Here is a 16,932-nt window from a genome sequence, read left to right as displayed (position 1 = left end):
ACAAAATTATTTCGGACAAGGTAWGTAATCTTCAAAACAGGTAATAACTGTTTACCGATAAGCGGAAGGGAAATAATAATAATAATTTGTAAATCCGTTTGGGCAGAATAAAACAAGAAGCCGGAAAACACGTAAATTAACTCCTTATATGTAAGTACCGTTATTCAATATAGCGGTGTAATGGTTTTGGCAACGGCCACGGCATTGCAGCCACTTTCAATATTTTCGGCAATAAACTCATTTCATTTCACTGATTACACTTGTAAAGAGRGAGGGGAGGTTGTGTGTGCGTAATATAAAAGTGAAAGGAAAATGGARAATATGAAATACATTATTGGCATACATTTTACACATACAAACAYATGTATTTAAAATTTGCTCAACATGTGTGTGACACAAAGCTTTTAAAAATGTTGATTTTTAATTTCGAATGGCAAATATTSCAAGTTTTTGGCGTGAATGGGAAATCAGCGAACTAACAAAAAGCACAAAGCAAGCCATTGAGCTCACTGCTTTTAGGTGCAAAAAGTTTGAAATAACAATAATAACAATAGAAATATATTAAGCGATTTTTTACTATTAATTTAACAGGATGTTTATTTTTTAAACAATTGAAAATGTTAAACAAATAAGAATTTTTAGTTGTGAAGCACTTAATAGCCAACTTTATGTTATTGTTGACATTTATAAACATTCATAACTCAAGCAGTAAAGTGAAAAACACACACATATAAAGCTGAGTCCAYATGGAAATGCCGCTGAGTTGATAGTCCGTATTTCGCTGCGGAATGTTGCGAAAAAGAATCAATTGCAATATTCGTATTGTAATATAAACAAATATGTGGAATGTGTGGTCATTTATCAAGCTGAAAGCGTGTACAGAAATATTTATATAAGACTTTATAAGCCGCATAAACCTCGCGAATATKGTAAACGTATTTACTACCGTGGGCAAAAAATAATGAAACTTTTTAATTTAAATTTCTCGTGAAAGCTYATTCATCAGAATATATTCTTTCCTAGTTTTCGATGACTAACAGTGACATCTGTACCAAACATTTAGTATAAGCTTTATAAGTTTAGTATAAGCTCGACTTTCTGAAGTACATAAAAGGGATTCGTCGATTTTTACGATGAGTAAAATTATTCAACAAAGAAGTTCTATCAAAATTTTGTATGCGGAATCAAATTTCTGGTGCCGAAACGTTTGGAATGTTAGAAGAAAACCTTGAGTGATAATAGTTTGTCGCGAACAAGTGTTTTTGATTGGTAGAAATTCAAAAAGGGTTGAGAGAACACATTGACWACGAACCACGTCCAGGACGGCCATCAAAATCAATTGATGATCAACACGTCAATAAAATAAGAGAATTAATGCTTAAGAATGAACGATTAACAGTCAGATAACTTCCTGTCATCGTTTGTATTGTATATCGAAAGGATCAGTGGAAACCATTTGAAAGATCATTTGGTCCTAAGAAAAGTTAAAGCGCGATTGGTTGCAAAATCACTCAATTCAAAAAAAAAAAAAACCTGCAGAAACATTGGTTTTCAACCGGCAGGAAGTCATGAAACGTATTATTTCTCGCAATGAGTCGTGAATCTATGCTTACAATCCGCAAAGAGACGATCAATCGGCGGAATATCGTGGCAAGGGTGAGCCAAAGCCGAAAAAACCAGGTCAAAGTAGGTCAAAACTCGGAAGCACTCCGTAGTCCTTCCGACCGGCCAAACTCTCAACAGTAAACACTATTTCAATAATATGTGTCGTTAGCGTTAAGCCCTTGTAAAAAGAACCCGGAATTATGGACCGACAGCTCTTGGTTTTTGCACCACGATAATGCACCATCGCATACTGTCTTGGTTCTTCGCGAGTTTTCGCCAAATTTTCTACGAATATCATGCCGCAACCACCGAATTCGCCAGATTTAGCTCCGAGTGACTTTCGGCTATTCTGCAAACTCAAACGAACGCTCCGGTCTAACCGTTTTGAGTAAATTGAAGACATTAAAAGCGCGCATTGAAGGCTATTCCGGAAATTGACTATTATAATATATAACTATTTCGAGAATTGTAAAAAAAAGTTGGTACAAGTGTATTAGGGCCAAGAGGTATTACTTTTGAGGGGACGACATAGATTTCAGAGAATAAATTGAGAAGTTTGTTAYTTTGAACAAAGCATTAAAATTTTTTGCCCATAGTATTATGTACGACCATATTCAGTATGTGTACTCACATATGTACATACAAATTTATGTTCTTTTTGCATACATATGTAAACGCATTTATTATTCTCTTTTTATTTTATATATATTTTTTTTATTCCGTTACTCACAGTTTACTTTTTACTACGCTCATACTTGTCATTGAGTAATTGATTTGATTGACATGTGGCAGCAGTTGTGGCACGTGATGGTCCACCTCACGGCTGCTTTATAAAAAAATTTTGAGGAAATAGACAAATTCAAATGAAATAGATAGCTTTTGGAAATATTTCAATGAAATGGTTTGCTATTCTAGTTTAGTGCTGCCATATATCTCTGTACATACATACGTACATAAGTGAAAATTAATTGTAAATATCGACATACGTATGTATTTGGCAGTATTTTCTAATAAACCCAATTTAAAAAATATTTTCTATTTTTACTAAAATTTTTATATATTTGTGCAACAAATATTTCCTCGGATAACAAGCCGTTAGAACGTTGAAAAAAAAATTAAATCGCAAACTCATCTGGAAATCCAAGTTTAACCGCTTTACGAATTCTTATTTGTAGATCGATTAGGAAGAAATTTGAATAGCGAACACAGAAGAGAGCATTATAGAAGTATCACTTTGTCAAAACCTCCCTTGACTTAAAGTATTTATATTCTTTTATATTTCAAGATAATGAAATCACGAAACACGCAACCAAAACTACGACTAAACGAGATCTATTATCGATAAACCTATCGATACTTTCATATACTTGTGTACAGTGATATTACTAGAAATCTTTAAGAATGTATATATGCACATGTAAGCTACTTTTCTTTTTGTTCAAATCGACACTGGGAGTTGTTCTGCATATGTTAACTAATAAGAGAACTCTTTTTGCTGGTGCCTAGGCTGATAGAAAACAATAACGTTGGGAATATTCAAGAAATACATATGTCTGCAACGGAATTTTARTCTAGAATAACGAGTAGTGACTGCGACTGCGAGGTGCTTGTGGCTGGCTGAAATTATAAGGATCAAAGGTCTTCATTAAAACATAAGGGTATATTTTACCGAAGACTAATTATTACCCAAACGGGCCAATGTTTCATTTGTCGAATTTGAACCCGTGATCGCCTTACCTAATCTGCAAATAAGGATATAGATATGTACATTAAGTCTAAAAATGTTCCATTATTTTGGCAACAAGTTGAATGTTTTATTTTGCAGCCAGAGCTACTGGCGAGTCACTATCGATGTGTATAGCCTGAAGTTGTACTGATGGCACACAGTTCGTATCCTGATAGCCATAGCTGACTATTTCTTGACGATTACTTTCTTAAGACGGTCCAATTACTCACAGCAGAGATCCAAATTTCGACTTTAGCTGTAGAAGAGCAGCTCATAATAATTATCTTCCAATACCACCACATAGTAAATGCTTTCCGATCATGAATCCTGGCTTGGTTATCGTTTGCGTTGRCTCATCCCCATTCACCACTTTTCATAATCAAAAACAATTCGCTTCAGAACTCGAAGAAGAGTTCCACACCATTGGAAAGACCAGGAGGAAAAGAACCTCCCTACACTTGGAATCTCCAATTGGCACCTAATAGCGAAAAATGAAAAGGACTGGCGCGCTGTTGTAAACTCAGCTATAACCGTGTAAGCGATGTATATGCCAATAAAGAAAAGGAAGACAAAGACCCTCGTAAAACACGATGGCTGCCTGAGTGATTATGCTGTAATTGTGCCTAAAGGTCATACCTACAAGATCAAATGGTTTTCAAAAGCGGTAAAGCAATCGAAATCAATCATMGCTTATTATATCCTATATTCAAAAGATACACATTTTGAGATGTAATAAGAGCTAACCTAAAAAACTCCGTAGCGTATAAATTTTAAAAAAGTTTAAAAAAGTTTAAACTGTAAATATAGCTTATTTAAAGCCATCGTATAAATGTTAATATGAGATTATGTCCAACTTCTGTTCGTACTAGTTTAAGGATCAGGTTTTCATCCTTTCAAAAGTGTCTACATTTTACTCAAAAATCGCTTATTTACAACCGCATTTGCGGTATTAAGAGAAAGTGCACACATCACGGTCAACACATTTCAATTTTAATTGCAATACTAAACGCAAAATAGCTGGCCACATGATGTATGCCAGCACTCTATGCGAACTCAACTATGCATGAAGGCGTCGCGAATCGCTTTTCCCAGGTATTCACATAACGTACGCCGGAAGGAACGTGTGTACGTATGTATGTATGTATGTTACAGCAATGCAAAGCTTGTGTAAGCCGTTTGCAACACACACACACATATATTTGTATGTGTGGCCTGGTGGCTAACGATGAATAGTCCGATAATAAGCTGGCTCGCCAACTCATGTAAGGGTCAATAGGAAAAATTTTGGACCAATATTAGCAAGATGGGCGATTCTAAGGATTGTAGAAACAGTTTACGTTTAAAAATATTTGCCAAAAAGTATCTAAATATTGGGATGATACTAAAAATATTGGGGACGATTAATTTCAGTGCCAGTATTTTGAAAGTTATATCTCTGTTTGTAGCTTTTACCTTGGTGCAGAGACCCAGCCTTCATTATTAGGCCACGTCCAGCAACAATACCGTGGAAAGTCGATTCGGCGCCATTCGCAGCAACTCGGACCAACGTATGGAACGACTGGGCGCATTTTACGTCAATATCTAAAATTGAAAGCGTAAAAAATACAGCTTGTACTAGAACTGAAGCCGCTCGACTTCCAAAGCGACATCACTTCGCTCTATGGCCTCTTGAAAAGTTCCAAGAAACTCCGACGTCAAATTGTGCTCTGCAACGAGGCTCATTTTTAGCTCAATGAGTTTGGAAACAAAGAAAACTATAGCATTTAAGACAAAGAGCAACCTGAAGAGATTCAAGAGCTCCCATTTCATTTAGAAAAAATAATGGTCTGGTGTGGTTTGTGAGCCGGTGGAATCATCGGTTCATAGTTCTTCAAAAATGATGCGACCGTTATCGTGCCGTGATAACCGATTATTTTATGCCTAAAATTGAAGCTCATGATCTCGACTACATTTGGTTCCAACAAGACAGCGTAACTTCCCACACATCGCATTAATCAATGAATTTATTAAGAGAACACTTTGGTGAGCAGCTAATTTTTTGTTTTGGGCCGGTCGATTGGCCACCCAGTCGAAATGCTGGAACGAGTCACCGAAATTGAACTCAACGGATGGACCACCTGTGACGTAGCCGCGTCTTAATTTAAAAAAAATAAATATCAAAGAATGTTCTTTCGAATGGTAATAAAAATTCCCCTTTAAATTTGAAGTTTCCGTGGTTTTTCTTTAAAAAAGTAGGGACCCTCAGATCATCCTTTATCTTTATTATCGCTCAAGCTCTTTCCAGTGAGCATCTTTAAGTTTGTGAATCAAAAAGAATCCCCGAAATGTTGTCTGATTATGAATGCGAAGGCAACTCTAATTAGTTTATTCTCGAAAAGAACTCTATTTCGTTATATCGTTCTTCAAACGTTCCAATAACACTATATGTGTAATAGTCTTTCAAGGTCCCTTCCTTTTTTTCTAAAAGCACCCCAACATATAGACGTCTAACTTGACTGTTTGGACCTCTTACGCATTCGATGAGGTCCATGGTTTGGAGAATTATTGAAATCAAGATTGACTTAAGCTTCCCTATACTATACGACGCCTCTAACAGTTTAAATGTTATAAAAACCATATGCWAATGTTCAGATTTCCTCAGMTTTCCTACAGGGTCTTCACTGACATTTGCATTTGCATGCATTGCACACAGCGAAATAAAGAAATACAAATAAAACGGGWCAAAATTGAAAAATCCTTCAACAGGCAACTGCAAACCTGTACCGTTATAGCGTTGCTATGTTGGTGCATACACAGTCATTTCTATTCAGCCATTCAACTAGTTGGTGGCGCTGCTTTATGGTCGTTTTGTTGCCCATTATTGCTTAGCCCGAGTAAATTTCATTGATGATCGCGGAGTAAATTGCATTTGCGGTCAGCAAACTCAACMCACACACACACAGACGCGCTGCATATACACAGCAGACAGCAGCGTTGCTCACCTCATTTTTAAGCATGGTTTTCTTTTTGAGGTCAAGCCACCAGCAGTCAGCGCTTGCAACTCACTCCGCCCGCTCATAATCTTACTTTCATTCGTTCCATTTCGTTGGATATGCGGCCATTTTCAATTTCAATACAACATTACGGTTTTTAGGTTTGGTCAAACTCGAATTTCATTTGCGCACAGCGGTGCACTTGGTCGATGTTTGCCTGTTTGCATGTGTATGTGCATAACTGTATTTATACTGTTAACCGTTTTTCACATTATTTCGCTCGTTGTTCAACGTGTATAAGTGTGTGTATTTGTGTAGGTATGTGTGTAGGGGTGTGAGTTTATTTTGCCGGGCTTGGGTATCGGTCCGTTAAGTGGTTAGTTGGCCGCACATTCGTTTAGTTTCAATTGCCATTATGGTGCTAATAGGAGTGGCAATGGCCAGAAGCAATACACTATGTATCTAGTATGATTCGAGCTTTCGCTCATTGCATGTTGTTGGTGCTGATTTCTGCTCGCAGGCAAGCCCCATGYCACACCCACTGATACTGGGTTACTTAAAGAGATTTTCATTTTGGTTTGTTTACTTTATTGCATCGCCATTTGTAGTTGTCTGCACTGGAAATAATTCATTTTACGTTCTTTGTWTCTTATTTTGTGTTTTGCTAACCGCTGAAGTAACTCCAAGCCTTCGCTGTGGAGACTTTGGATCATTTTTATACTTTTATTTCAAATATTTTTAGTTGTGGTTTCTTCAATGTTTTTTTCGTTTCAACATTTCGACATTTTTTCAAAATAAAGGTTGCCTCATTTTTTATTTTGCTTTGTAACCATGGCCTTTATAACTATCAAATAAGAATGTTAGCATTTTATATTTGAGAAATTTTTAATAAATTTGGTTATTTACAATTGAGACTATATTTTGAATACAATAATAAAATGTTTRTATTGCTAGTCGAAAAAGTATTTTCGTATTTCTAATCAAGCTTCAACKTATCCTCTTTATATTTATAGTGAATTCTAATGAACCAAATATGTCCAATTTTTCCGCTAGAGACGTTATTCATCAGTATAAAACTTTTCGATTACTCGGCGAAAAATTGCGACAAACTTCTCCTGGAGCCAATTTTACTCCATTAATGGAATTCTGCATTGACCGAAACAAATGGTAGTCCGATGGGGCAAGATTAGGGCTATATGGTGGAAGCATCAAAACTTCCCACCCAAGCTCAAGCGTTATCCTGATAGAAGACTATGCCCTTTCCGCTGATCAGTTCTGACCGTTTTTTTTTTTTCGTTTGCTTGCATCAATCTTATCAATTGTTGACAGTAAAATGTTCGACTAGACAGAAACAGGTTACAGGGGTGATTCCTTCCCAATCCCACCAAACACTCAGTATTACCTTTCGAGGCGTCAATCCTGGCTAAGCAACCATTTGTTGAGATTCACCACGCTGGCACCATAATCTTTTCCGCACATGTTGTCGATTTTTATCCACCTTTCATCTCCAGTTACCATTCGCTACAGAAATGGGTCGATTTCATTTCGTTTCAGCAAATAATCGCAGATGTTAATGCTGATACAGCACCGTCTCCGTAAGCTATAAATTGGCAAAAAGTGAGGTCTCTCATCGAGWGTGGTCCCCTGGGTCAACGACACCATAGTCAAGGCCATTATGTTCTATGTAGTCTTTATGTGGCGAAGAGCTCTACAAAAGGCCACACTTGTAAAAAAACTTGAATGCGTTATACCGGCGAGAAAGCTATGAGTAGGAAGAAGAYATTGGAGGAGAGGGTGAGAGGTTAGAGGTGAGCTTCTTGAGTTTCGACCCCGTAATGAACTAAATAGCAGTCACACATCACAGTGCACACGATTACTCATGCTCTGTCATAAATATTTTGTTGATATATATAGTATTAAATGGTGTTGATTTCAGGTAAGGTTTTAATTAAATCAACAATAGCAGTATGGCAATTCTAATTCGTACGTGTTTTTGTTGCCGTTGTGGTTCGCTGGCTTCAACTCATTCATTTCATTTCATTTTTGCACATTTCTTGGCTCTGCATTTKCTAAATTTTTGTTTTTCATTCAGCTGGGCAGCAGGGAGCTAAGTATCAAATTCTAATTTATTGCAACAATAAAACTTGTTTCAGCTGTTCTTTCAACTGCATTGCCAGCCAGTTCGGTTGCCGGCTGCAACGTTTTGATAAATAARTTTTGATAATTCACAAAATATTGTGGTAATGCAAGCATTTCTCTCTCGAGCGAGAGAAATTAATAAGCGCAACTGAAGCAAGAAAATCTCGGTGTGGAGTAATTGTCGGCAGTGATACACATACAGACGTAGACTTGAAGATGTTTACATATAAAGATTGACTTGATAAAAATAGCAAAATTTATTAATAAATTTAGATATGTTTTGATTCAAAGAAAGTACACATATTTTTGATATTATGCTTTTACATTATTTTTGTTTTTATTATTGCACTTTTTAATATTTATTTAAATTTGAATGCTCCAAATACACAACGGCAGTGTGGAGTTTCATTTAAATCTGGAAAATTTCTAGCTAAGCTCCAATTTGATGAAAATAAAATTATTATTAACTATATGGATGATGATGGTCTCAACATATTGCCAAAACTAAAGAATATAATTAATAATTACTAGAAATTCAAGATCATAACAGCTGAATTCCTTAAAACTAAAAATTAACAAATAAGAAAGKGTTAAGTTCGGRTGCAAGCGAACATTTTRTACTCCTGAAATTTGCAAGAATCAAAGCCAGGGAAATAATAAATAATATATAAGACGTCAACTAGAGGATCGGTATCTGAGCAATGTTATAKAACTCATACACTGACCGACATATTTGGCATAAGGTTTGTTAGAAAAACGAAATTCATTATATGTATGTAGTATATGCTAGTTGGGGTAATATCGACCAGATATTATCTAATAACTATTATCATGCCACATATTAAAAAATTTTCATTGAGCTTCATTAAGCTACAACACGTGCAAACACTAATAAGAGAGCMAAGTCAGCCGGATCTTCGGAAATCYTGATATTAGTTATACGAAGGCTAGGTCAAGTTTTGCCTATTTTAATCTATTTCAAGTAGAAGGATACACTGTTATGAGCACATAACGCTTTATAATTTTCATTGAGATATCTCACATATTGGCCGATATATTCAGTTAGTGTCACCTGGAAATTCGAAAATGATTATATTAGGTATATGGCTTCAACCTATTTTTGACACACACACAATTACTATTGTTAGGATAGGATTCTGTCTGAATTTCAATTTACCGATATTTTCGGCCAAAAGTGACCTATAGATACTGGGTTCTCTGGGTGTTCTTTAAAAGAATTATTAGTGTAAAATTTTATTCCGTTATAATAATCGCTTCTTGATATGTGCGCTGGTAAATGAAAGAATCAAATGGAATACAAAATTGTGGTATACTTCGCATTTTAATTTTCATACTGTGAGATAGAAATATAAGGAAAATGCCAAGTACCAATTTTTGCCAAAATCAGTTGATCGGGTCCCGAAATACATAATTTTAACAAAATGTAGGCGGTGCCACGGCAATCAGTTCTTATAATATTTGCGCTAAGTAAATTTGGCTTTTGTAGCTTTAGTAGTTTAGAAGATATATAAATTAGGCTTATTAGAGAACGGAGCCATGCCCACTTTTTCAACATTTCTTGCCTACAGGTGTCCCTCGATCCCCTGAGCTGAACACCCATCTACAAACTAATTTTTTTTTTAACTAAGGAAGATCATCATCAAGATATCTCAATTTTTACTCAAATTACAGTTTGCACGAACAGTCACCCGGATCTCGACTTTTCTCGTCATCCTGATTTTTTATATGTAATTTACCTTAAATCTCGATTAGTTTTAGGTGATATCTACAACCGTTAGATGAACAAAATTCTTTTACGCTGTAGCAATAAGTTGCAAGCATATAARGATTGTAGGTTTGTATGTCCATTTAATTGGTAGTTTAAGTACAAAACTAAGACAGTCATCCAAAAAACTTCGAGCAATGCGAAAAAATTAGTAATTATGTAACTCTATAACCTATAAGAATATGTGAAAGTAAAAAATTAAAATTTATAGCCAATTTTTCAGTAAAAAGGAATGCCCGTATTAAATGCATCAAGCTTCTAAGTGTTTGGATGGAAGATACTCAGACGTAAAAGATGTCCTATATTCTTGTCACAATTCAACCTAAAGGTCGAACTCACATGTTCTTCAAATACGATTAAACAGCTTTTTTGTCATTTCACTTTCAATCTCTTTGGAGATGGCGATAAATTTTTACATACATATATTTTCAAACTGTAAATTGTTAAGGAGAGGGCGCTAATTGCAGCTCGTCTGTATAAAAATTCAATGCCATGTCTTTTATAGAGTTACTTTTTCGATATTTTTCCATAAATTATCAAATATTTTTCAACCGTTAGAAAAGGACATAGTTAAAAACTTAAAWCTAGGATCGAGCGGATCCAATGCTTAGAGGTGCATTCCCTCACAGTCTAAAAATCAAGTCAAAGTGAGAGCAACCTTCTACGATTCAATATTTTCTCCAGTTTTGCAAAAAAGTAAAGCTATTTGTTTGAACTYACATTTGAGTAGTCACACCTTTGTGGCAGCATTGTGCTGAGCGKAGTAGTYGAAATGACAATTTATTATCATTTCCGATTGTGTTTAACCACACCGAATAAGCACCGGCAGCAATCGCTATGTTTATGCCAAACTGTGGCGAGTCAAACAACGTGCTTTTATGCGCAACCGCAAGCGTAGTTTACGTGCAACATTTGTATTGCTTATTGCTCTGTGGCATTTTGTAACCATGTCTGTGGCTGCCGCATGTTGCATGTTGCTTCTACAATACCGAGACGTGCACGACACATAAATACCACGCTTTTGAGTGGCTCTTGCACCCGCAGTGATTTGTAAACTTTTGTATGGAGAACTTCGAAGTTGTTGTTTTTGTTATAATGGTTGTTAATATCTGTACGAATAAAGGTAAGGTAAGGTAAGGTTTTAAAAAGCTTATACTTCATGAGTACTGTACAGTTGTTGTGAACAGAAGTTGGAACGTGTGGACCAATAAAGTGTAACAAGTAAGAAAAGGCTAAATTCGCATGTAACTGAGCATTTCGTGCTCTTGCCATTTACATGGACCAGAGCCGGAGATATAATCGCAATGAAAAACGAATTGTGCGAATGTATATGACATCGAAACTGCTCAATAGTCTACCAAATGATGTTCCAAAAATGAGCCGAAACCGAAAAATTCAAAATTCGCTGAAGGCACWGATAGCCATTCCAGCCGAGCCCTATAAAAGGTACACAAAGAACTGGTTTAAGCATTTTTGTGCTTATATTTGSCAGTCAGTACCTATTTCGAAGCTGATAATATAGATTTGTGTTTTTGTTTTTTTTTTTTGTCAGTCCGGGTCAAATTTGATGATATGCCAGTGTGATAATCGGAGAAATTCTAATCGGAGCGAATGATCGAATGATTTATTTTTATTTAATATTAATTTATCATAAACATTATATATTTCAAATAATATTATTGGAGTTATCTAACAATTCTTGCAACATACACAGCTCAYACAACCTTAGTAACTCTCTCTTTCTATCTCTCTCTAACACAATCAGCGCTGCATTTCCGCACACGTGCTGTATGTGCAGTCTCAAAGCGGCATGCAAGATTTCACAAGAATCCAACTAATTTCAAGAGACTCCACCAAAAGGCATGCCCCGCCACACTCGGCCCGCCGCTATACGCCTGCTCAATCAGTAAGCCAAGTCGCTGCATTACGCGACCCAACTCTTCCCCGCCACATTCCTTAAAACGCCAAATTTGCTCTTTGCTTGTGGCCAACTGTGCGCACTGTTCGAACTGTTGCACCGCYTCGGCACGCAACGCTTCACCCTCGGCGTGCATCCGCCCGGGCAGTTTGTGYACCAGCACATTATCGATTTTCAGYAGCGCTGCGCTGGTGAACTGCTGCACTTCGGTGGCAATGATGAGTGCCTCATCCGGTGSTGGCACCGCACTTGARCCCGCCGCAGCAGCGGAGCTCACGTACGTGTCGTTGGCAGCCGCTGCACTGGCASTTGCACACTTGCGTGGTTGGAAGGAGAGAAAAAAGTTAATTTCAAAAGAAATTGGAAAAGTTTTGTGAAAGCCAAAATTACAGCTAATATTACGCTCACCATTGACAGTAGCGCAATTGCAATGCCAGCAATGTTGCAAACAAACAACGATTTGTCACACATGGTCACTAAATCAATTTCGAGTTTCAAGAATTCAGCGCTGTGCACTTTTTGTGGTTAGCAGTTTTTTTTCCTGTGTTTCTCTCGGTGAAAGTTCCTGCCTTCCTCTGCGACAATTTCTTTGACAATGATGGTTTTCGCCCGCAAGTGGCTCGTGAAATAGAGAAACGCTGCAAAAGCTTCATCATGGTTAAACTTCAAGATGTTTTCACCGTGTTTATCTGCACATTATTGACATCATACACACACATATCCTCTATACATGTGTATGTATAAAACTGATAAGGCCGCTGCGCTGAGTCTGGCGATCTTAATTAGCATATTGTACTCACAAATATTTGTATTTACTCCCACGGTGTACCTACATATACTTATATATACAAATTTGCTTATCTGTTTATACAATTATATCAGCTTTGCTCCTTTGATCCCATAAATATGAGTAAATATTTTTATCACGCAATTTCTTGCGGCTCCAACAACAACATATTCGTATACATAATGTGGTTATTAACATTTTGCGCGATAACCCAGAGAATGTTTCGGTGAAACGGAAAATATGTCACTCTTTTAATAACACAGGGTAGGAAGGTAGAGTAGAATAGGTTTAGAAAGCCCATATTGATACCCCCGGAATTGAACTCCTCTCACACTATTGTCTCTTCTCCGAACTACCACGTGCTTCCGATAAAATTCATCAGTACAACGAAAAGGTGTACGAGTATGTATTTGTATAAACTCTGAAACGGCCTCAAAAACCTGTCGATCGACAGTTCCGGTTATTTTTTTATACAAAGCCTTTAATAGGCATAGAAAATATTTTATAGTTTCCTCTTCGCCCATACTGCTGAAATGTCTGAGAATAAAACAGTTATAACCCGTTAGCTCCCCTAATATATTTAGCATACTGGGTATTATATATAACCTGTCTGTCGACTAAATATCTGCAAGTAACAAGAGGTTCTCTCTGGCTAGCTCATCTGCTTTACAGTCAAGAATATCACTGGGTCTTAAAACCCTTTGCATGTTTATAGTGAAATAATAAGTTAGATCTCTTAGCGGAAGACATTCTTTCACTATCTTTGTCGAAATTCTACGAGATTTTAGTGATTTCAAAGCCGGGTAACACAATGAAAACATTTGAAAGCTTAATAGAAGCTGAGTAAAGCCCATATTTATCACTATGTGTACTTTATATTTTATAAATATTAACTAGGGACGCTTACGGTCTCGCATCGCGCAAGTTCGTCTGAATCACTCAGAGATCGTTTACCAGATATTAGGAGAGACATACGGTTTTAATAACGTGCACAATAAATACGTAAAAAACAGATCAGGTCATTTGATATTTCCAATATGAAAAGCGCAGAAATCATAACCTTATATATTTCATGAAAAATTTCCATWGTGTCATTTCTAGCGCCATAGCATTAATGAAACATAATAAATATACATAAATTTAGCCCAAAGTTTATCAGCTTCACGCTCACCGTACAATCGAAACACAAGCAAACGTCAGATTGCCAAGTCAAAATTACTGGTTGTATAGAATTCTACTATCGAACTAAAAAAGATGAATGATTAGCATTATGTGGACCGAATTGAATTCAGATAACCCAAGGGTCAGCTAGTCTATCATATAAAAGTCAGAATGGCTACATCTACTAAAAGATTAATGTCATTAGCATTATGCGGTACTAATTGTAGACCCTGTATCGAACATGAATAATTTACGTATGAGAACCAGATCTACATATATAAGGAAACATTAAGCTAAGTGACAAACATATAATCTTGTTGTGGCTATCAACAACTACAGCTTTATCTGTGAGGCGAGTACATTCTTAAATCCATTTAATAAACAATTAAGTACAGCATGAGTCATTGCTGGCTGTCAACTATCTTATGATGTGCTGCAGCTAAATTCTGAGTCAGCATTATTGCCAACATCACACTTCCCCAATAATTTACTAGCTTCGTAAAAGAAAACTGTTGATATCGATAGTTGCAATCTTCGTATTCACCGATGTCGAAAATTATTGGCAGACATTGCGGAAATTGCTTTTTTTGTTTGACGAGCTCAAAGGTTGTTAAACTCTGAGACATAAGCGCTAAATATAAATGAAGGTAGGTCAGAGTACAACCCTTTCAGCCTCAGTTTTTTTAACGCGTGTTCTCCATATGGCCACTKTCTCGTTATGGTGACTGTAAATTGTATATATGCTATTGCTACACTCTCTCTTAAGCTCTAAGTTCTTGTAGGGAAATGTAAAAAGTTATACAGTATTTCCAACATAAGTGACATTCCACGAAGGAAGGGACTTTGAGTTAAAAACATAAAATTTTGTACTTGTAGTTTACCCCCCCCCCCCCAAAATTCTACTCTGGGTCCGCCCCTGAGTTCGTATCATATTATATTTTGGCCATATTTGCTTTGCTATCTTGCCTTTGGTTGTAAATTCCCATCTGTTCTGACCCATTCGTTCAAAATGCTAAAAATTATCTCTCTCTTAAACGTTTCTAAGAAGCACGATATTAGTTTATTAATTCTTTGTATCTTCCCGTAGTTATTCAGTGAAGTACACAGGTCTTCTCAATGCCAAATATTCCGGAAGATCTTAGCTGAGTTTAGTAAACAGGTGAAGCGAGAGCGATACCAAAATCATCGAAGTGCACTACCAACCCGACTTTRCAGTCCATTTTTRACCAGACTTCTCCATTCACGTCTAGCGGTATTCTCAGCTGCAAGTCACTATTKWAATCCAACCTTTGAAGAATATAGTCTRATTYGTTTAGGTTAGTATCGTGCTGGCTCAGAATTTCGCTATCACCATAACTCTTTCWGTTCCAACCACCAATCTTCTTAATTCTTGTATGAAAACGTCTATGGGCAATTGGTGCAGGAGCATATTAAGCGAAGGACTTAAGGGCTCGGATAATGCTTGCACAGACTAGCGTCTGTATTCCGATAAATTTTTTGATATTATATTGTTTCTTTAAAGCTGGCCATCAAACCAGCGCTCCATAAGTTATACATCTGCATGACTTTATTTATTTTCAGAACCCAGTTCCTGCTGAGTATTCGATTAAATACATATTACATAAATTTAGAAGCTTTAACCCCTCCTATAAATTTTCTTATATCTATGTATACAAATAACTTAATTGCKTAACTAGTTGCCAACTTACAAAAAGTACAATAATTTAAACTAAAGTCAACAACAAAAAACCCACGCTACGCTGCGCCATAGAATAGCAGCTTGCCTTTGGCAAAACACTTCTAACGCCCACAAAAAAGTCGAGCATAGCAAAAATAACTCGAGCACCCAACCACACACACAAATGTGGCAAAAATWACAGCGAAATGATAAATTYATAGCGAGACAGAGCTGCAAACAAATTTAAATAATTTTAAAGTGACGAGATTGAATGAAAGTGTCAGAAAGAGTTATGACAGCTGGGAACTCGACATGTTTTGCCAACTGGCATAATTTATGCAGCAGTTTTGACAAGAAATTACAAGACTACGCGYATTTGTATGACTGTGCAGCGGGTGTGACAGCAGCGATTGGACGGAAGGGGCGGCGTGACGTGCGCAGAGCCGTCATGGTAGCAAAACGCACAGTTTTAATAACACAATTTTAGTGCGAATCTTTCTACGGAAATTATTTTTATACATTTTTATAGATATATTTACATACAAACAGGCATACATAATAGTAGATACATRTGTGTGTACATAGCCAGCAACATTGTCAGCAAAAATGAATTGTGATCGCAATAAGAAGACAATAAAATGAGTTGCAGAATGTGTAGCGTTATAAAGAGAGCATTTAATAATGCRGAGACTTGAGAGCGTAAGGGTTCCATTAACCCATCAGTAAACCATATTAGCTAACCAAATAGTAAACACTCAATATATATATATATAGATATTAGTTCATAAAATTACTCCGTTATTTCTGACTTCAAATATTTTAATCCTGGTAGGGCTGTTCGACAGTTTTTTTTTATATTTCAGCAAATGGAAAATGCAACCCTGCGATATTCAGCTATAATGTAATTAATGTTTGAAGCTATATGTGAAGAAGTCTCTATATAYTTTAATTGTAACTTTATATTTAGAAGAATACGAGGCCAGGAAGCAGAGGTATAATCTCTTACATTAAGTGAAACTCATGATGGTCGTATGAGCCGACATAAAAATCTCTAAAAMTGGGTTACATGTTCAGGAATTAACGTTATAATTAGGGTTAATGAAAGAGGTTGCCTGAAGTCCTCTGATATATGTAGGTAAACATGAAAACTGGATATATTG

General features: G+C 36.4%; 1 protein-coding gene across 1 annotated transcript; it reads right to left on the bottom strand.

Annotated features, from left to right (window-relative positions):
• Positions 1-11,824: 11,824 nt before the first annotated feature.
• Positions 11,825-12,817, bottom strand: LOC108977500. The gene is given in 3 exon segments (XM_018947206.1): positions 11,825-12,462; positions 12,555-12,698; positions 12,701-12,817. Coding segments are annotated over 3 exon segments (660 nt in total). The 5' UTR covers positions 12,803-12,817; the 3' UTR covers positions 11,825-12,048.
• Positions 12,818-16,932: the final 4,115 nt, after the last annotated feature.

This window comes from Bactrocera latifrons, unplaced genomic scaffold, assembly GCF_001853355.1.
Source record: "Bactrocera latifrons isolate USDA-ARS-PBARC rearing strain unplaced genomic scaffold, ASM185335v1 scaffold_90, whole genome shotgun sequence".
Taxonomy (NCBI): Eukaryota; Metazoa; Arthropoda; class Insecta; order Diptera; family Tephritidae; genus Bactrocera; species Bactrocera latifrons.
This window is presented reverse-complemented; position numbering and strand designations above follow the sequence as displayed.